Here is a 22,913-nt window from a genome sequence, read left to right as displayed (position 1 = left end):
TTTATGTGGTGCAAGTGATGTGTTGCAGATGAAGCTGCTCTAACAATTAAAGCTGCTGCAACAGAAGGCGTGTATTAAGGAGCCGTAATGAAGGTTGGTGCTTAAAGCATGTAGAAACCATGGCGTGAAAAATGTCACTAGCGCTGTAAGCCTGTTATACTCACTATGTCAGAGGTCGTGCCCGCTAGTTAAACCCTGCGATCCTGCTTATTATGTCTGACATGTGATTTTCACACCTACAGACATGTGACTGAGTGACAGTGACTGACAGACCAACAATCACAGTACTCAAATCTGTACCTCTTATTATAGATGTTTTTGAGGTGAGTATTATGGTGGACTCAACCCATTAGATGTGAGTTGAACTACAATTGAAAAAGATGCACTCGCACGCATGACAATGTTAAACTAATGGCATAATCATGTAAGATCACATCAGTGAAGCTAGATTAAAAATGCAAGGGATTCCTCCCTTGAAAATGCTTTATCTCCAGTTGAAACAAATTTAGATGAGTTTACCAGTGCTGTTTTTAAAGTGAGCTTAATTAAAACCCATCCTGCGATATAAAGTGATTGGTTGGTTTCTCTGCCACGGTGTGATTTCGAGACGGTGAACGCAGAGGTAGATCCCAATCTCATCGAAATAAAGCACTTAATCAGCTCTTTCTGCATATAAAGGAGGTCATTAACCTTTGCTGTTGATTATATAAAAAAAAGTTGAAAAACAATTTTGAACATAGCACCACATAATTTTGGTCTAGTTATGAGACTGCAACACACACACACAAATATTCATGCCACACACATACTCACAGAAACAGTGGTTTGATTTCCAGCTTAAACTCCACAGGAGACGTTGGTTGCTCACCACAAAACAGCATCAGAAAATAGGAACTTTTATACTTTTTTAATGGATAAGAAAATAAAAAGTACTAGTTAAAACTTGTATTGACTTCTACAAGATTCAAATATTTAAGTCTGTAAAGACAATGCTTATTGAGAAAGCAGCCAAGACACAGTAATGTGATAATATGGCCAATAAACCTACTTCCACAGGGAGCAGGTTTTCAGTGCAACAATTCCAGGTACACCAGATAACATCATAACCAAACCCTCCATGATGAAAGAGATTAAATGAGAATGGACAGAAACTTTAAGTTTAAATAAACTGGACAATATACATGCAGCTATATCTGGAGCACAAGATCAAGTGAACAGATTCAAGTGAACTTGGATCTTAATTCACCTTTAAATATGTCTCTTTTTTGTTTTTTGCTTTGGTAAATGGAGTTCCAAACTCAGTTTATTAAACCCATACATGGACATCAACTCAAGTTATGCACTGGGGCACCAACACAAGCCACCGGATTAATCTAAATGATGATCATTTTCTCATTCGGCCAGCCACATGCCCACAGATGAGACCTCAGCAATGAAGAAAAAAAAAAGTGTAAAATTGAGACACTAATTCTTGGAACCAAACCCTTGATGAACAGACGTATCTCGACACTAAAAGTGCTCCCACTGTGACATCTCAGTGCCAAAGCTGATTGCAGTGCAGCTGTACATTTCTCCCTGGAAGTGAAGAAATTCAGATTCATTAACCTTCATGTAGCTTGATATGTCTTCTCTTTAACGTATTTGAGCTGAAGTTCATCTTAATTCCTGACACCTAATATGCTCAGAGGTTTGTCCAATATGGTCGACTACAGGCCAGAGCACCTTTCTGTACAGTAGAATGGACGCACCGTGGTTCACACTTTGTAATACTTTACTGTAGTACTTTAATGGATATATGGCTGCAGACTCAACTCCAGGAGTGAACTTGAGTATTTTTTGTGAGGAGTCTGGGTACTCCAGTTTCCTCCGAGTCAAATAATATACAAACTCGCTGTAGTCCAAGGTATCATGCATCCCGTCCAAGTGGATGGGACAGGCCCCGAGTGCTCCCATTATGGGATAAGCAGAAGAGTATGAATGAGTGAGGCAAAAAGTTATTGTAATCCAGATACTCAGCTCTTCAAACTCAGACTTGAATGGATTTACAGTATGACATGACTTATCATTACGAAGAGGTTCACCTCCACACTGACCTCGCGGTTTTGGTACTCCAGGATTCACTTCTTTATGCAGGTGTTTAGACGTTCTCCCTGCACTTCTGTCATAATTATTCGATTTGTCAGCTCTAACAAGACTGGGTCAATGTGTAGAATAGGTGGATGAATGTTGCAGAAGTATGTTGTTTAAAGATTAGTCATCAGCTACCCCTGGGTTCTGCTGCATGAAACATCAAACGCATGTACTGATGCCTTCTCGAGGCTCACGCACACACCACTCACATCCAGTCTCATCACAGGAAACAGTTGTATAGAGGCATCAGCCGAAGGCTCTCATGGAGTCCAGTCCTGCAGCCACCTCAACCTTGGCATGAGCCAACACAATGCCATTGGAAGACACGGAAGAATGGCACTTTTTAAATAAACAGTGTTGACTCTATGACACTAAATGCCTGCATACGGTCTTTACGTACTAAAGAACACATTGAAAAGATAAATAGCCCGTATGGCAGTTTAGTCCACAAATGTTTGCATCATTTTACAAGGTGTAATTACAGAGAAACTTAAAGACCACACCACAGCAAATCAATCAAGGGAGGTAATAGAGGGATCTGTTCCTGTCCCTTTCTTTCTCTCTTCACATCAATCCCTCAATTCTTGATTGCACGCTCTGTCAACCTCTTAGATGATTCAGCACTTTGTGTTTCACCACACCGTCTGTGTGTGTGTGTGTGTGTGTGTGTGTGTGTGTGTGTGTGTGTGTGTGTGTTGCACCTGTATCTCTGTGAGAGGTCGCCTGCAGGCACATGAGACCTGAGAGAGCCTATTCTGAGACAGGTGAATCAATTCCCTGTGACTCTATAAACCAAAGTCGACTAATCTCTGAGGCAAAACAGAGCCGTTGCTGAGGTGGCGAATTTCATCACGCTCCCTTTACTTCACTTCACACAGCCCAAGCACTGAGGTGACTTCATTGCCGGTCGAAATCATGGGGAAATGGTGAGAGGCTTAAACTGCAGTTGGATCAAAAACTTCCCCATTTGAGACATCGTCTCAAATATCACTCAAAAGTCACTAAAGCCGAGTGCCAACCCAGATTTTTGTTTTCTAAAAAACATATATACTTACATGACAGAAGTGTTGGTGTGGTTGTATACATCATGTGATAAATGCAACTGACAAAATTGAGCACACAATGAATTTGTTAATAAAAAATTGTGATCTCTGTTGCTAATGACATCCACATGCACAGGATGAGAAAAATGTCCCAGTCGGATGTGGCACCTGGGTCCTGGATTTGTCATGTGCTCGAACTAATTCATTTCTCGAACCATTTACTTAGGATATCTAGACATCTAGAAAAGATGCTCACACTCATTTAGTGCTGTTGAAAGCCATGTGATATGAGAAACAAACTCATGCCAGAAAGAATTAGCTTATTTGGTTATCTTGCTAACAAGAAGGGAAAGTTGCCCCGAAATTTACATGATTCAAATATGGACATGAAAATGGGATTCAAATAGAGTTGAGTGAGTCTCCTGCTTTAAATGTAGTTACTGTCGACCCAAACTGCACTTCAATGACCTGTCAGCCAGGATTACTTTGATCTGTGAAAGCTAAACTATAGGGCCATCGCCAGCAAACTGCACTGGAAGTTTTCACCAATTTCATGCTTCAATTTTATTTCAGTTGTTTTGCCCATTAAGATCTTGTTCAACAAACGATTACAGTGACAAAGTTTTGACCTCATTCTTATCCATTCTATCTATAGAGTAAGTCTAGTTTTGCCTTTAAGATTGATTTACCAACTGAGGTGTGAATCAGCCCCAACACCTAAATTAAACAAGTGGCTTTGATGACAGGTGACGCTCACGATATCCTGTATCCACGTAAAAACTCTTGGTTTAGCACTTAATAAAGTGATTCTGCTGGAGACTGAACGAACTGTTTGATCTGGACTACCCAGTCGAGCTTTGATTTTCACAGAAACACACTGGACAGAGTGACAACCCCATGATAATGACAATGTGAAGGCACTTGGACACACAATTTTAGTCCACTGTCAGTTTTTTTGTGCTCCAAACACCAGCCTCGCAACATCCTGGGTTGTTTGAGTGTCTCTTCACAACAAGAGACGGAAGGCATAAGAGTCCGGACCTATCCCTTTTAGGTTCAACTGCAATGGCTATAACAGGTACTGTATATTTCATTTGGATTCATAAGAATAAAATTCCAAAAGCGGATGCCTCTAGTATCCTTATTGAAATGGTTGAAAGCACTTCCAGAAATTGAATTCAGTAAACTGAAGTGCTTTACAAAGTTGACATTTGGCTACTGCAAAGTCACATAAATAAACATGATAAACAGTGAATGTGGAACACATCTGTGTTTTCACTATTCTGTTAATATATGGGATGCACCGAAATGAAAATTTGTGGGCTAAGATGAACAATTAAATTTAAATTTAATTTAGCTTGCCTGAATAGCAAATAGTGAAAAGCGTGGTCATTGTTTTTCACATTTTTTTTTATATTGCAGAAATTTTCTAGAATCAATGTTTTATCTCCTTTAATACATTTTATATATATTAAAAAGGAAACTGCAAGTCGTCAACGTTCAACATTGAATGCAGACTTCGAATCACACTGAAGCATCACCATGACGACAGAGTTGGTTGCTTTTGATAACTGACATCAGGGGCGTGATCAAATAAAGACAAAAAAAAAAAACTTGTGTCAGACAGTCGAAATAATTTTCGCTCCGGCAGGGCGTGCAGTGAACTGAGGAGAAGGTGCTGTTACGGCTGCAGCGGAGGAGTGGGTTGCTAGACTTGCCACCGCAGAGTTTGCTCCAGCGCTACACACATTTTTCTGGTTGAAAAATGAAGTGTATTTTATCTCCTCAATTCATAGCGTACTGCTGTCTTGGGGCCCCCGGCCTACTTGGGGCCCTAGGCTGTTGTCTGGATAGTCTGCTTTTGTCCATATTGTTCAGCCCTTAAGTATCACCAAAATCTAAACATTATTTAAAATCTGTGAAAGCTGAACACAACTCCCACTTTAAGTGTAAACCAGACTGGTCAAACAAGAAGTCTGGGCCAAATCTGCTGAAAGCAAGCTAAATATTCATCTCCCCAAAAAATAATGCAGACATGCATCAAGGTCATTGTGAGGTCCATTTTTTTAATATATTCTGACACAAACAGAGAAGCTAAATGCCAGTGAAAGTGATTGATTTTGTTGAACGAGATTCACATCCTCTCAAAGAGGCAGCTTATTTTTAAATGGAAACAATTACTTCTGACGGTGTGTGTTTCATTTCGGTGTCCACAAGCGAAACCAATGGACAGCATGAAGGACCTAACCAAAAGGTAGAAGATTAAAAATGCATGACATCACGGTGAAAACCAAATGTTGGAGCTGAAAAAATATTTACTCAGATGCAAAGAGCATGCATTATTGATGACAGAGCAGGAACAGAAATAGAACCATAGTTTCTGAATCCTAGCTACAATGTTCTCCAACATTTCTGGAGGACGATTTCAAACGATGAACCCAGAGTTCCATAAATCCTTGTTACTGAAGTTCATTACAGCACGGATAGAAAAGCTTTTGAACTTAGTGGAGCAGCTCACTGCATGTAAAGCAGAAGTAATTGCTAGGTTTATGAGCCAAAGGCAGTGATTCTGTCCGATGACTTGGGCATTTGTCGAGCTGCCTGAGACAAGCTCTATAATCAGATGTGCGACCACCAAAAAAGTGATTTTATTTATTCACTTTCCAAAGGAAACGAGCACCAGTTCCAGCAGAAGTCAGAGGAGAAAGTCCACTGAAAGGTCATTGGGATAATGAGTTTGAGAGGGCATGGACTACGGAGGAAAGCATACATGAAGCGGAGTACAGAATTAATAAGAGCACTGAGGGGAAGGGCAATGATATCCTTAAACGATCTGGAAAATTCATGTGGGATTACAGAAGAAAGAGCAAAGGCCATTTGTTTTATTGAATTCTTAACTACTCTGCCTTTCTAACTGAATCTGGATGACGTGAGGTGAGGTCTCATTTTCAGTTGTCTCCAGGCATTCAGGCTAGTCCTAACTCAGGAAGTTATTGTATTTTGCCATTTAAAACCGCCTTAAAATTTGCCACAAAAGTGAAGAATTTATAAACAGCTGTAACTAACAACTATTTTAAGAATCTAGTATGACAACATACATACGCCTTCAGTTACCTTCACCTTTACCTTCACCTTCTTCTACCGCTTATCCGGGGTCGGGTCGCGGAGGCAGCATTCGGAGCACGGAAGCCCAAACTTCCTGGTCCGCACAAACCTCCTCCAGCTCCTCCCGGGGGATCCCGAGGCGTTCCCAGGCCAGACCGGAGACATAATCTCTCTAGCGAGTCCTGGGTCTTCCCCGGGGTCTCCTCCCAGTAGGACATGCCCGGAACACCTCGCCAGGGAGGCGTCCAGGGGGCATCCGGATTAGATGCCCGAGCCATCTCAACTGGTTCCTCTCGATGTGGAGGAGCAGCGGCTCCACCCCGAGCTCCTCCCGGATGACCGAACTCCTCACCCTATCTCTAAGGGTGCGCCCAGACACCCTGCGGAGGAAACTCATCTCAGCCGCTTGTATCCGTGATCTCATCCTTTCGGTCATTACCCAAAGCTCGTGACCATAGCTGAGGGTGGGAACGTAGATCGATCGGTAAATCGAGAGCTTCGTCTTGTGACTCAGCTCCCTCTTCACCACGACGGTCCGATACAGCGACCGCATCACTGCTGGTGCAGCGCCTTCAGTTAACCACCGCTTAGTGCTGGAGCCTATCTCAGTGGTCACTGGGAGGGACGCAGGAATACACCCTGGAGAGGTCGCCAGTCCATCGCAGGGCACACACACCTTTCACACCGGCATATACACAAAGGGGCAAGTTTTGAGTGTCCAATTAACCTAGTGAGCATGCCTTTGTGCTGTGGGAGGAAACCAGAGTACCCAGAGAAATCCAACGTAGGCAACATGCAAATTCCTCCAAGAGCTGAGAGGCAGCAGTGCTAACCATTGCTCCACCATGCTTTCCTAGTATGACCATTATTATTTTTATTGTTATTATTGTTATTTGTTATCATGCAAAAATATAGATTTTCTTTAATAAAGTGTACAGAACGATACATATTTTTGTTTAAGGTGGTGTGAGCTCTCACTTCAATAATTCATTGGATAAAGCATTCATTCATTGAAGCTTTTGTTTCAGTAGAGGAAATCCCATATCTGACCAGGAGGAGATTCAGACACATCATCAAACAAAACAGCTCCAGCGAGAATCACCTTTTGCACAGTGGCTTGGTGCGGTTAGACTGCTGCACACAGATAAGGCTTCCAGTGAAATATGTGACGACAAGGAACAAGGACGGTTGTTTGATGTATCTACCCGTGTTTCTCTCACACACAGGGTCAGTGTGATTAGTTCGTAGGAGCAAGTGTTCATGCCGCAGTCAGAGTCAGAGCTAGTGCTTTTTCTGGAGATGTTTAGAACATAAGTGACGATTTAAAAGTAAAAACAACTGTGCATGAGAACAACTGCAAGAGCTCAATCGTCTAATGATGCATAACTCAAGGGCCCTGTGTGTTCATTACTGCTGCACTGAACACTTGGACATTGTAGAAAGAGCTGGAATAAAGTGGATACAAAAGGGAGAGATTTCTTCTCATAATAAAGATCATCATTAAAATGCTTCCATTGTGAAATCATTGAATTTGAAGTTTTCACGAAGCCCAGGGGTCCACTGGCATCACCAGCTCTTCTGCATGTAAACAAAGCAGCCAGACATCACTGCAGACCTTTGACCTTCTCGATCACAGTATTGACATCATTAAATCCGTAAAACTTGGTATTGAAACGACGGAAAACATCCGACTGCTCCAGTGAATAGCGTTCGAACAAAGACAAAGCCAAGATGTCACGTTTCAGTCTTTCCTTAACTTCTGCTTAATGCTGAACAGAACTTTTTTTTAATAAATGGAAGCTTACTGTGCAACATAACAATGTTCATTTAAGGTGGTCAAGCTGATGAGAGGGGGACTGTCAGCGTGTACAGCATATGTCTGTTTGTTGGCAAAAACAACTCTAGAATGGATTTCCGGAATGGATTATTGAGACAACAATCTCGATGATTCAATGTCGGCTTCTGGATCCACAAATGTTTTGATGCACTTTTCTGTTCAGGGAGAGTAGTAGCTTGAGCTCATACTATTCTTTGTTCACCCTGTGTGTTGCTTAAGCAAGTTCTGGGCCTCAAAATTATTGATTGTATCATTGGTATTTCAAATGCTAAAGAGGAGTTCTGCATTGTGCTCATCAATTTGTGTAGAATCTATTTGTGTAAAATCTATATAAACCGCTGTAAGGCGTACAAATTTAAATTGAGACAGATCTTTCAGGTATATGATAACCACCCACTGCAGCGCAGCACACCATCAAGCATCTGTGTTTGTGTTATATGGGCATGAACGTAGACACAGAGCAACACAAATCGTTCCCCATAAACCATGTGAACATCTGCCTTGCCTTATGAGGGCACACTGTTCATTTGCATTTAGATACAGCTTTAACAATTACATATTTTACACAGGGAGGAAATGTTTGAAATAAAAGATTCTGTTGGCATCACAAAAATTCTTTGAACTCAGGTGGATCAGTGTAAAAATGAACAAATAAAATAAAATAATTTAAACAAAAAAAAACATTATTATGTGGTGTAAAACTTATCTTGAGCATCTAATTCAAATTTTAATCTATAAAAGGCCAACCTTCTACATTTATCTGACAGTAGAAGCCATCTTTAAGCCCAGTCGTATCAGATAATTTAAATGAAAAAGATGACATTTGTTTTAGCATGACAGGCCATGTAGTTCAACTGACAGAGTAATACACCCTCCACAGTGCAGACGGAGGAAGGCAGAAGTGAAAGAGTGTAGATGACAGACTGACGGCCACAGAGGCTGAAAGATGACAGACTGATGAACAAACGTATTCCCATCCAAGGTGGATTAGATGATGGTCCAGCGCTCCAGTAGCCTTTCGTCGCTTGATCAACATGCATGTCCTGCGTCCTACACCTAACATGTTACGACAGCCTGGAATTTTTCCACTGGGCACGTTTTTTCGCCCTCACAGCTTTGGCCTACGTGTTGTACACTCCAATGTGCCGTTTATTCTATTAGCATGTGTACGTTCTCCGTTTTAAAGGTGTCACTGAAACCTGACACGCTCCGAGGGACAGGTAAGGGAGAGAGAAACTGAGAAAGAATCAATTTGATAAGCTGAAATATGAGAGCCCAGAGCTGGAAGCTCTGTATCCAAGCAAATATGACACATCTCTATATGCTGCGCTGCCTGCCTATATGCTTCGCCGCAGAGTATCATTAACCTTGCAGCACTGCCCGCTTGTGTTTCCATACCATCTCCTCCTCCCTCTGTGTTGCACTACAACATGTGCTGCATTACAACATCGGAAATGCCTCGAACATGCTACATGGTGAAATTGCCAACTACAGCTTCAATCACAGTGATTTACAACATATTTCTGGATATCGCGCCCAACAGTATTTTACTTTTCAACCTGAATCCAAAACGCTATAGAGTTATTGCTTACTCATTGCAGCTCGGGCACAGAGCTTTTTCTTGCTCTATATATTCACTGATCCATAGAATGAGGGCAGCGGACAGAACAGCCTGTGCGGTTGTGCAAAACAGATCTGCGCTCAATGATGGCATGAAGAAATATCTTCAGAGCAGTAGGTGAGGCTCCTATCTATAAAATAATAGCCTTTATAGCACTCCAAGATCATTCACCTCGCATTGAACTATTCAACCTTGGACTTACATTACTATACCATGATACGTCATCCTTCGCTATCATTCAGCTTGTCCATCATGCCAGGGTCAAGGGACACCGGAGCTATTTCCAGCTGTCATCCGGCGACTGGTGGGGACACCGGGGAAAGGCCTCCGGTCGATCAAAGGTCAAACAAAGACCGATATCATCTAACATTCACATTAATGTGTACTGAGTTTCTAATCGAAATGAGGACATGCTTGAACGAAAACCCGTGGGGACAGCATGTGAATGCAGACGATGATGTACAAGTTGAGCACATGGCTTTGACATTGGGACGATTGCCATCTTGTTAGTGTTGGCCTGATGAAGCTAGATACCTGCCACGTAATGACAGGCTTCTTCCCTCAATTGGTGAGTTGCCTGCTGATCAACTAGCACTTTTAGGTAACAATTTTCAGGCATGTCACTGAGCCACAATCTCATGGTAGTCTTGGGTCTGGTCCAAGGATTCTGGTTGAATTTCACCTTCATTATTTGAATCACTTGGCAAAGTTAGGGAAGGAATGGCGCCAGTTGACAAGGCAAATAAATGTATTTGTTTCTTTATTTTCTTGCCTTGCACCACTTGTGTCTAAAAAGAACCACATCTGAGGATTTGACCTTAGAAATTGCACTCACTGTATTGGAGGCACAGTATAGCTAACCATCGCAGCATATAGCTGACCTAAGCAGATCAGGATATAGGTTTGAATGAGTGGAAAGTCTATTCCTCGCCAAAGAGAAACACAAAGAATGGACCCATTTTCAAATGCTTTTAGGCATGGTTATGTAAAACTTTGCACATGTCATAAGACAGGTGCCTGATCTGCTACAAAAGATGGAACAAATACAGATAGATATAAGGTCTTTACTTATATAGCTAAATTCCTTTGGTGTAAAATCAATAACATATTTAAACGGTTCAATGAAACCACTGAAAATTACTGGAACCACATTGTGTATCACAACATAGAGTTGTCTTTATACCATCAGTAGTGTGGGTTTGCAGCTTGAATACTCACACACTTGAACTCCAGAATGCAACAAAACCACGACGACCTACAGAAAGGTCCCATACAAATGAAATCAGATTTCCTTTATGCTAATTGATAGTCTGCAAATGAAGCGTCCACAGGAGTGCGAGCGTACAATGTAACTAAATTTCAGGGCTGAGTTGAATGGACAGGAAGTCTGAATGTGACCACTTCTAGATTTTAACACAGGATCCCATCAGAAATTTGCCTTGCACCAATGCACTTCTGTAGTTATGCAGGCTACATTGTGACCAAGCATTTATTTGACATCATCACAGTGGTTCAATGGGGACTGCGAGGAAGGCGATCGTTTCATCACACAGCATAATGAAATAGTTAGCAGGAAGGCGATGATAGCCTCAGATTTGTCCAATAGTCTGTGTCAGTGTGCGCACGATCACTCAGGGAGGGTAATGAAGTGTCTCTCAGTTATGTCCTGATGGTCATAGCGTTGTGGTTGCTCTCACAAACAATGCTGGACTCATCTGGAGAACCACCACATTAAGACAGCGGCTCCAGTCAGGCTGCATAGAAGGACTCGGCTATTCCCTTTCTACATTATCTTACTTCATGAATCATCTCTTCATTCAGCAACTGAAGCGCCTCTCCCTCGATTTCTGATAAATGAATTTGACCCATTTCTTACAGTAGCTTATTGACCAGAGATAAGCAGTAAGCAAGTGATTGACAGCTCTTATTAGCATTTATACACTGATGATTTTATCTCAGATGTGACCTTTCAAGGTTGTTGCCAGGTTGCTGGAGAAAACAGCAAAACAAAGGCAGCCAACGGTACATTTTGCAGGGACATCAGTGTAGGTTACGTTTAGCTAACACTTTAATCCAAAGTGATTTACAATGATTTAGGCATGTAGCGCCAAGGACCTAATGGCCTGACACTGGCACACGCTCTGATCTGGTGCGCTTTAAACCCTCACGAGTCCCCTGGATTTTGTGTGTGCGACTGGCTACTAACAAAGAAAGTGTGTCTCATTTTCAAAGCTTTAACCTACATCAACTAAACTTAAACATTTAAGAGGATTAGATTAGTTTTCTCATAGTTAGGACGCAAAGAGCCACCATTAGATTGTTGTGCCCAGTAGAACGGTGTAATGGATTTCATTGCATTTATAAATGTAAAAAAAAATAAAAACCCACACACTGCAATTCACTGCTTTTCTATACTCTCATTCACTCACCTCTTCCCACTGATGTATATACCGGATGAGTCGGGACAGTCTTAGGAGCCGCAAGAGACTGAGGATCTTGGTGAAGCGGACGATTCTCAGGGCGCGTGCTGTCTTATAAACCTCAGAGTCAAAACCCTTCTCTACTATTAAAAAGATATAATCCACTGGAATGGAGGAGAGGAAGTCCACGACGAACCAGCTCTTCAGGTAATTCATCTTGATGACCTTTGGGTCGAGGATGATCTCTGAGCTCTCCTCGTTGACGATCCCCGTCCTGAAGTTCATGACCAGGTCCACCAGAAAGATGGTGTCCGAGGCAACATTGAAGACCAGCCAGGTGGTGGTGGTCTGCTCTGAGAAGAAGGTTATTCCCACAGGAATGATGATTAGATTCCCCATCATCATGATGAGCATTATCAAGTCCCAGTAGAACCTGCGGAGAAACACACCAGACAAATCAGCTGCAGTTCAAGCAGTCTGTGTTATTTACATGGCACAGGCAACCCTTATTTATGAAGCTGTACAAAAAGAATCAAGAGAGCGAGAGAGAGAACCAATGGCTGTTTTTCACCTCATTACAAACATGAAAAAAAAACAAGGTTAGATTAGTTTACAAGTTTAAACAATACAAAGTGATTATAAATAGTAACTATACAACAGTTGTTTTTTTTCTCTCTTTGACCAACTTTCCAGATTAAGGGATGACATTAATAATTTACGACGTATTAGAGGCAGGAGTTCTGTTTGTTGTGGTTTGGGCACAAACAGGAACTTAGGTGGACCACACCTTTTCACAAGTGTTTTTCTTCCATTAGCATCATCCAGGAACTACAGCTACAGAGGCCTAAGGGACATTTATGGAGGACGACGTGTTCAGTCTGACAACACAATAGGGCCATCAAATGTGCATATCATCCACTTTTCATTCCTCTACTCTCTAATGGGATGCAACAACAACCACTCTCAACTTCACCTTCTTCTTAGTCCTCTTGTTGCCTGTGACTAAAATCATACAATTATTTTGCCTTCCATTAATGTCTAATGTTCATTCTCCCCCAGTGTGTTGAATTCTGAGCCTTTTGTCTTATAAATAAACCGTGCTGAGAAATGATTCATCATCACCCTTCTCAAACGGACGAGGTGTCTGGTGGCCTGTTAGAGACTGAATAACCATGGATGAAAATAGATGCTTTCAGGAATTCTATCTCATGCTAAAAACTCTCCCCAGACACTGGCCCTGCTCTGACTTGCAGACCGTCCACGTCTGAGGATAGAAATGGACCGGCCGACTGGCTGGCGGGCTGCCTGTGTTTGCTGGCAGAGTGGCCGCCCAGTAATGGATCTGTTTGAATAAATTAAGCCGGGCCTTGGCTTTATAAATATACACAGATCATGTGTCCGATAATTGTCTTCACCTCAACTACACAACAGCCATCCACATGGTTGAAGGGTATTTTTGTACCAGCAGACATTGAACTAAGATGGACTCTTTGTGTGGCTGAGATACCTTGAATGAGACAGAAAAGCAGGTGACACAGAGACATTCAATGTTATTTTTATCCCTTTCTGGAGAAATACTTTTAAGAAGACGCAGCAGAGAACGATTAACTAGAAAAAACGGTCAGAAAGTGCAGGCCTCTGCAAAAGATGTTGGTTCACCAGGACAACAAAGAGCACAACGGCACTTTCTCTATGAGCTTCACGATGAATCCTATCTGGATTACTGGAACCACATATTCTCACTCCCATGGCGTAATATATTGACGTTGGGAAAGTTGCCTTTTGCGTCCTATACTGCCACCGAAGGCAGCCTGCAGCATTGCATGTTGATGTTGATGCATTAGGTTTTCAGTTGAAGCACATTTTCCACCTTCTGCAATGCGACATGTAAAAAAAAAAGAGGTTGGGGGTTAGTAAACCATGGGATGGCGCTGCTTCATAATAGGTTTAGCAACAAAGATTGGGGTTAGCTTGGCCATGAGATGGTATTTAAAGCCTGTCAAATGGCCCTGCGACTTGCGGTGCCTCTCAAGGAGAGCCAGGTAAGAGGTTATAAATAGCAACTGACATCCACTATGATTCAGTGAAGAGAACTGTCCCCTGTCCCCTTCCCCACAACACGCGTGCTGCACTTTGCACTCGCGTGATCCACAGCCCTCTGCAGGAAGCTAACACAGGATGGACAACACTTTTTAATTCATTGAGGTTCCTAAGCGCATGCAGCAACATGCAACGCTGAAGGTCGCCTTTGTTGGTACGGGAATGAGAATAGGTTACTGGAAGGCAACTTGGAACAGTACAAAGATTTTCCTTTCTGAAGAACCTTCTTGAATTATTTTGCAACTAGATAGACCACACCCAGACAATCACATAGCCTCCTTGACAGGACTAAAAACAAACCAGTGGCAAAGAAAGTTCAATGAGAAACTTGTGTTCAAGATCAAATAGGCATACAGGAATGTCTCTGAAGCTTGGAGGGAAAACAATGTATCATCAAGTAAAAGGTTAATAAAAGTTATTCTAACCATGAAGGCAGAGGTAACCAGGCACACCACAGGATAAGTACAGTTACCCTGACAGTTTTTACAGTACAGTACAGTACAGTACAGTACACACTGCCATTTCAAACACAAAATATGGCCTGGCGTACTGTATATGACTTCTAAGGAATACCGGAGAAGAAGAAAGCCATTGTGTGAGCTAGAAAAGCAAGGAGACAGCGTAGAACTACCTCTGCCAAGGCGCATGATATAACGCAGCATACGATCAACTCAATGAAAGAAAGTCCATGACGCATGACTTATGTTGGCCCATGTTCCTTCACAAGGGCTCAAACCTGGGATTAGCAGAATTCCTGAGTTCTCCCAGCTCCACGCATCCAACCTAGTAACAACATATTTTATCACCATTGGTCCAGACTGGGCAATGTAGCATGACACAAAACCTCTCCTCATGTCTGCTAAGAAAACATATTTGTGGCATCAATGCCATGTCACGTTGATTGTGGGCCTTGATAGAAAAGAGTTATGGAAAAATATTGAGAAGTGCAAACACGATGTGTAGCAAAAGCCTATTAATAATGCCTCCTTAACACAAACAGTTCTAAGATAGAACAGCCATGGTCTTTATCGGATACTTTCTCTCTAAGCTGCTTTGAGCTGTTTTCCTTTTTTTTTTTTTTTTTATCATGAATGTAATATAAATGCTTCCCGGTTGGACCGTGAGACAAGATTGTATCAAGTGTTATGTCATCATATCCCTCTCTTTGTGACTGAATAAACAGGAGGAAAAAAGTCAAGCCAGCTGTTGTTTGGTAAATACTGACCAAACAAAATGTTTTTTTTGTTTTTTCTCTGATAGTTATCTCTCTCCATCTTGTGTAGGTGGCGTCTACAGTGCGCATGACCCCCACGGCGCCCACTCGTTCATGAATAAAACATTGTTTTAAAACAGAAGCCTGAACAATATGCCGCACCAGAAGAAAAGGGTGGCTCGTAAACGTAAATGAAACGATAAAACACACGGAGCAGATGGATGTCGAGCATAAGCACACTCCGAGACTCGAGCCAAAACTTTAAGATATTGCGTGCCACTGCAGCGGGTCTGATTAAAGATTTCGTTGCACCAGCTTGGAGAATTAATATCTCTTCATTGCTCCCACTGTGGCTGCACACACTCCCAGCTGAACCAGTAGCAGCTCACAGCTGCGGCTCCAGCGGTGCGTTCAGTCTCTGCTTGAAGTTCATCTGTGGTCCAGCAGTTTGCATAGTCACGTGGAGCTGCAGCAGTGCCAAACACAACATTGCGCAGACGTTTTGGTCTCAACTATTCACCTGTTCCGCACGTCATCAGATTACAAGATAAAGACAGTTAGACATTGCATGTGTTGCTTTTGTTTTTGATCTGTTATAAATATGATTTTATTGTGCAATTTCTGAGATCCTGTCGTCATGATACAGCATATTCTTTTTTTGTTATTTATTTAATTGCGATTTGTGTTTTTTACGAATTTAATTCATTAATTTTTACTTGGCAATCAATTGGCAAAAAATGAATACATAAAATAAAAATAAATAAGTACATGAATAGTATGTGGCTCTAGGTAAAAAAAAAGTATACATTTTGACATATTTCTGAATTGTTGTATCTATATCATAGCAACAGTAGAATAAACAAATCTGATCTGATGAACTAGTAACTCATCATCTTAAACAATACAAGCATTTTTACTGACATATTATGGAGTAATAGTCAATTGTCGGATGAGATGAGAACAGCAGATGGAAGGATGCATAGTTTAGTATGATTCAAATGGGTATATTAGAAACAGGGGTTAGAAGACCTGTATGAAGGTTCAGAGATTTTTTTTTGTCTAAGTGCAAATGCAAAAAGTGGTTTACAAGTGTCTTGAACGTGTTCAACAAGTGACTTATGATTTTGAGATTAGGAAATTACATTTCAAAATTTAATTCTAGTTTTCAGCGCGGCAACTTAACTGACTCTAAACTGGAATAGGTTGTAAAGAGTCTCCTCATCAACTTGGTAAGTGAAATACGTTTCATCGAAATTCTGACACATAAAACTCGAAACCCTGAACTACACATACAGTATTATCAATGCCAATATTCCAAACAACAACACACCAAAGTAAATATACCAAACGGTTGAATAATAACACCATGAAATCTCTCTAATTTCTATACTGCTAATCCTAATCCCAGCACAGATGACATTGGGCTGGATTGAGGGTATATCCTTGGCAGGTTATCAATCTGTTACAACATATAGATTAAAACAAGGACACAGCCACACGCCATTTATGCTGTCAACACTCAGGAAACAGAGAAAAATGATCGTGAAAGGGAATGACTGTGACCAGGGGAGAGCAAGATAAACTAATCCAAGAAGTGGTGGGGAAAACAAACTATGTGGCCATGTCTTACTGAGCTTTTTCTAATATTACACTCTCCCCAGTGTTTTCTGTACGAGGTGCTTATCTCAAGTTTCGTACAAGTACATTTCAGTTAGATCAAGAGTACGACTCAAACCAATAGTGATCAGAGCTGATCTAGGGTTTGCTAAGTTTTGTCTACAAGTGACGTATGTACGACACGACAATGAGTAAAGGGAGGCTGGAAATAAGTAGTTTTAATTCTACCCAACAATCACTTCATGTTAAAGTGTGTCAGCAGAAAGAAAAAAGAGGAGATGATGGATCAAGTAGAACACTAAACAATAGAAGAAAAAACTGCAAATGATTCAGACCATAGAAGACACAAGCAAGACCTTCCTGTATCTATATTTTCATGTAAATTCAGTGGAGAAAAAAAGTCAATGCATCAAGCCATTCCTCATCAAAAGCTGGGAGGGTGGGGGGTTGTTGTATAACTGCAGGCAGCTCCAGGGGAATTGCCATCACAACAATCCTGCTGCTAAATCAAGTCCGATTGTATTCTGTGCTCATAGGTTTTCTATACTCAATCATAATGATTGCCAGAGCTCTCCTGACAGGCAGGCGTGACCCATGCAGTCTTAGTCCGTGCCACCCCGTCCAGTCAGGATGCACCGTGCCACATGAGGCGGAGATTGATGTTGTACTGATGCGTACAGAATGACACACACTTCTGTTTGGTAAAATTCTATTGGCACTGTTTTTGATATGCAAGGCAACAGAAAAAGGAAATGTTGCAAAGTTAAGAGTTAAAAGTTAAGTGTTTCTTCTGTCTTTCGTTTGTTCTTCATGATGCCATGTAAGATACCCCAAAACCATGGTCTTGAGCTTTTGTTCGTGACCAATACGAGAGACAAGGTGAGATGCGAGGGGCTCAGTTAGCATCACAGAGTTAGCATCAGCATCAAGACAGCCTAGTTGAGATGGCTCAGCTATGCTTCCTGGACACTTCCCAGGTGAGGTAAAGCCTAACTGGGAGGAGGCCCCTGGTAGACTGAGGACATGTTGAAGGGATGGGGGACATTTCAGGGTCCCGTTGCACCAGTTGCCAGACCCGCAACCCAGTGATGGGTGTTGGAAGATGGATGGATGCAATAACAATTAATACAATTCAATATTTTCAAAACTTCTTTCTTCTTTTTCTTTTCAAATTTGGTTTGAAAGGTTTCATTTTAAATCAGTTTGATCATATTCAAGTGATTCAGACTTTAACAAATTGGGCGCTTAAAAGTTTAAAAATGATTATACAGGTTTATGATTCCATTATTTGAAGTTTCACAATCACTAGCTTCACATGTGAAGAAAGAAAGATGGCATAATAAACGCTATAACAGGGGCTCTTGAAAAAATGAAACTCACAGATATGGCTTCTTTTAGATTCAATTCTGTTTTGGAGAGATGTTTAGCAATTTGTAGTTGAAATAACCTTAACAGATGGTAATGGAGAATTCTGAAATTAAGAACAATCTCAAGCTTCAGAAAAACGCCTCCCTTTAGCATGACGTCAAGTGTCTGATGTTAGGCACTAGCCCTCTCGAAAAATCTATCAATAATGAATTTTACTAACCTGCCATGAATCTTTAAGCAGCCACTGTGTACAAAGAATATATGGCCTATTGGATTTCAAACAGCAACACAGAGCTGTATAGTGTCAGCACGAATGGTGGTGTCATTCAAAGATAGTACTTACGTAAGACTGTTCATTAACGTAGCGGTCTTTGTTTTCTCCTCAACGTCTCACGTGTGCAAGCCAGAGTATCCACTAAAGTTATGTAAGTCCAAAGAAAAAGGCAGAAACTTACAGGTCGGGCTAAGTGATATTTAAGCATAGGATTAGGTGCAGTACAGGAGGAGGGCTTGCCAAGTCCTCTTCCAACTGCATCATTTATGCACCAGCGGAATAGATCACTTTGAGTCCGAAATGTTGCCTCCAAGTACCAGTAGGATGCCAACAGAAACATCTCTGGCATTAGAAGCTTGTTTTTAAAACTGGCAACAAGACAAAAAAGAAATCTGGGAAGTCTCGTCAGGAAAACAAAAATTAAAGTTAAACTGTGAGGCACGAAACATTGTAAAGAAGCATTACGGGCAACGGCAGCGGTAAATACGGATGTGGATATCACTTAATATATCAGGTCATACCCTTTAGCCATCTTTTAGAGGGGTTCAATCTTCTTACATAATTGTTTTCAGAGACTGTTAAGCTCATTGACTGCTGTGTTGAGCTACTAATCCTTGCCCACCATCATTGTGTATCTGAGAGAGAGCACACTATCTGTGTGGCTTTTAGTGTGGTTGAACCAGGAAGGGAAATACCTATTTAGCATTAGCCTATAAATAAAACTGATTTTTTTTTTTGTGTGTTTAAACAGCAGATCCAGCAGAGGACAAACTGTCATTTAGACTCTAGATTAAAGCGTGCAGACTACAGCTGTAGACAGAGGCAGCAGCCAAAAGCTTTAACTGGGGGCTCTGCAGCTTACGTATAGAGTTCAGCACCATGGACAGTTCTATGCGAAGCGCATGGATCAACAAGCCCTTGCACGTTAGATGGGTCTGCAAATGAAAAACTGATGAGCGTCACCATGCAGCTGAGCCAGGGGACTCTGGTGAGATGTGTCATTGGTTATGTTTTCAGAAGTGTGCCTATGCTGTCCTGGCTACACGAATGCAAATATATAGCTGGACAGCTAGTGGACAACATGGCAGGAAAACTTGAAGACAGAACACAGGGCTTACTTTCCTTGAACTTTATTGAAGCCTTCGTGTGGCAATTAGTTTATAAAAATACGGAAGGCTTCTGAGCCTGAAACGTAGAAAATGTATTCAACGGTGAGGACTGGGCTTCTTATCCTGGAGCAACTAAACAAGGAAAATAAAAGTGCAGTAACAATGATGCGTCAAAGATCATCTATACAAAACAAAACTTGGGAACTTTATCACAAACCGAAAATACGAATTTCTGAATTTCAACCCATCTTCACAGCACTTTCAAAGACTACACAGTATCCTGGGGTTGTTTCTAGCTATACAACCATGACATTATATTTACTATTTCAGATTGATTTTACCTGTAGTTAATCTACAGTATCTACATTGAATCCTTCTTGATTTCACTCAGGGCAGCTTTGATATGAAACTAAGATCTGGGTAAACAGTATCTGTCATTGAAATTCATTTGAATTAAGGATCAGCGATTGCTATGCATTCAAGACAAACAAGGATGTGGTTTGATGCCAAGACCAACTGGAGACGAATCTCAATATGTCAGTGTAAATAGCTGTCAGAATTGAAATAAAACTAAAATGAAATAATTGAGTTTGAATTCTTCATTTGGGATTTTAGCTTCAAGTTAAGTTCAAAGACATTATAATTGTTTGCGTGGCACATTGCATGCATTTCATTTCAACAAGTATTGAACGGTACAATCTGTGTGCCAACTTGGCTCAAACACAGACTGAGCTAGACTTCCATGTAAACATACCCCATTCTCCTTCTGTCTCACTGCATACAGTAGACTGATCTCCCGCAGGTTCCCACACGGCTAATTTCAGCAGTAAATATTCATGCCCAAGGTAGGATGCTCATGTATAGCTGACAGTCTCAGATAATTGTTCATTCATATATTTTCTACTACTTATCCAAGTCGTGCGGCCCAGACCTCTTTATCTGCCAAAAACATCTTCCAGCTCTTGTGCGGGAACATTTAAGAATTCCCAGGTCAACCAAGGGACAATTTTTTGAGGGCCGAATGTAAAAGGTAATTTGCTTTGGTCGATATGAATCACAACCATAGGTCTGTTAACATAGCTGAAGTGCTAAGCTAAATGTGCAGGGGGAGAAAACAGTTTGTAGTAGGGATGTCGATGTTGCATGGCTATAGTGTGTGCAAATATCTCGCAGCAATAAGAACTTAAATATCTTGACCTATACAGCCTTAGTTTGTGTGGGAACAAGTCACGGTCACAGTACCAGATGCTCTGTAAACACTGATATAAGTACCCTCAAGTCCCCTGATGCAAACTGTTCCCAGGCTCCATATGTTGAACTGAAACAAAGTTCTACACATAAAATCAGATTTCATTGAGAAATGATGTATTTGAAAGAGCGTGTATGTATGTGCATAGCTTAATTATATGTACGTCCGAATAAGTTGACTATGCAGGATACTGACACTGTCATATGGGGACGGATTCTAAAAGGCGACAGAGATCACTCGTGTGCTATTAGCGCCAACACGGGAAAACAACGAACGCCACACGCTAATTTCTGGAAGCTCCGAGCGGTAGAACACATCTTTGCTGGACCAACGCCGCATTTCCAGCCTTCTCCGGCGACACGCAGGCCCGCGTCGTCGCGCCGCCGCCTCCAATGAAATGTTTACCAGCATGATGGTGCATTGGCACTGTCACGCTGTGCACAGGTACAGCCGATATGTCGCAATGTGCGCCGTTACACTGTGGCAACAAGCAGAACCCGAGCGGCTCCTCACGAGAGGCTGATTCGCCGTTGTGTCTGTCAGATGTGAAAATGCCGCAATGGAAGAGGGTGAGCGGATTTGGGCAGCTCCGGGTCAGTCGGTGCCGACGGCGGTGTGAGAGGCAGCTAAAATGGGGGGGTGAGAAGGAAGGTGGTGGCAGAGCAGGTGTCTGCTCCGGAGCTTACCTAAAATCGCTATATGGATGAATGATCCAGTATCCGGCTGTTTGGACCCGCTCCTGTTCTTTCTCCACTGCTTTCTGACTGCCGAACATACGCAGGGAGAACTTATTGACTCCAGGCTGCATCATGGCCCCAAATTGCCTCTGCATGAAACCGTATTGCCTGGACGCCCCCTCCAGATCGTCAAAGCCCACCATGGCCTCCTCCCGCTCCCCTTTAAAGCCCACGGAGTTGCCATGGTCCTTGGTGTTCTGGCTGCCCGTGCTGTTTTTCTGTATCGAGTCTTGCCTCTGGAAAACATTATTCCCGTCCGCCTTCTCCTCCTTGTTGCTGGAGAACGAATTCGGTTTGTCTTCCATGGTGGTGGCCCCGGTTCTTCTCTGCTTTTGCAGCGTTCCGTCCCCCGCGCGCACAGAAAAGTCGAGCGGCCGCCGCGCGAGAGCTCTCCCGTGTCTTCTGGTGCCCTTCAAACTGCTCCCGAGCCTTCAGCGCGAGTGCTGCAAACTGAGACTGGAGCGGCCGAGGAGCCGCTGGATCAGGTTTCTTTGGGTTACCGCCATCTACCGACGGCTGCTGCTGCTTCTCCCGTGCTCCAGCAAAGTACTGCGGTGGAACTGGCACATGCTCCTGCACCTTATTTACATAATGTGGCTCATGATATCATAGAAGCCCCCCTCGTCCTCCCCCCTCTCTCTGTCCCTCCCGCCATCACTACCCAGTCATTCAGGGACTTTTATTTACATCCCAAAATAAAGCAGAAGGCTTTGTTTGATAACATAATTTTGAAGGAAAAAAAAATAAAATTAATAATAATAATAATAATTTCATATATATATATTTGTAAATAGGTTAAATTATATAGAGTGTATCATAAAATAATAAATATAAAAATAATATTTTCTTAGATTTTTTTTTTTTTATTTTGCTGGTTGTACAGCACCCTCTTTAAAGAGGAAAGAGGTTCAAAGATAGCAACTTTGCTTTGATAATAAGAATCAGAATCAGAAAAACTTTATTAATCCCAAGGGAAATTGTGTTTGTAACATGCTCTGTACACAACATGTCACAATAAATTAAAAAGAAATAATATTATAAAGTGCAAAAAAAAAGGGATACAAAAGATCTTAGAAAAACAATGTGCAAC

The 22,913-nt window shown here is 41.8% G+C and overlaps 1 protein-coding gene across 1 annotated transcript in view; it reads right to left on the bottom strand.

Moving 5' to 3' along the window:
• Window positions 1–22,351, bottom strand: part of LOC128760812 (potassium/sodium hyperpolarization-activated cyclic nucleotide-gated channel 1) — a 73,114-nt gene extending 50,763 nt beyond the window's left edge. The window contains exons 1-2 of the mRNA XM_053868498.1: window positions 21,773–22,351; window positions 12,166–12,589 (exon numbers count right to left, since the gene is read on the bottom strand). Of these exons, the coding sequence (XP_053724473.1) occupies window positions 12,166–12,589; window positions 21,773–22,128 (780 nt within the window). The 5' untranslated portion in view covers window positions 22,129–22,351. The remainder of the gene's footprint in view (window positions 1–12,165; window positions 12,590–21,772) is intronic.
• Between the last annotated feature and the right edge of the window lie 562 nt (window positions 22,352–22,913).

The sequence above is a fragment of the Synchiropus splendidus genome, chromosome 1 (assembly GCF_027744825.2).
Source record: "Synchiropus splendidus isolate RoL2022-P1 chromosome 1, RoL_Sspl_1.0, whole genome shotgun sequence".
Taxonomy (NCBI): domain Eukaryota; kingdom Metazoa; phylum Chordata; class Actinopteri; order Syngnathiformes; family Callionymidae; genus Synchiropus; species Synchiropus splendidus.
The sequence above is the reverse complement of the archived record's forward strand: the minus strand, read 5'-3'. Positions and strand labels throughout refer to the sequence as shown.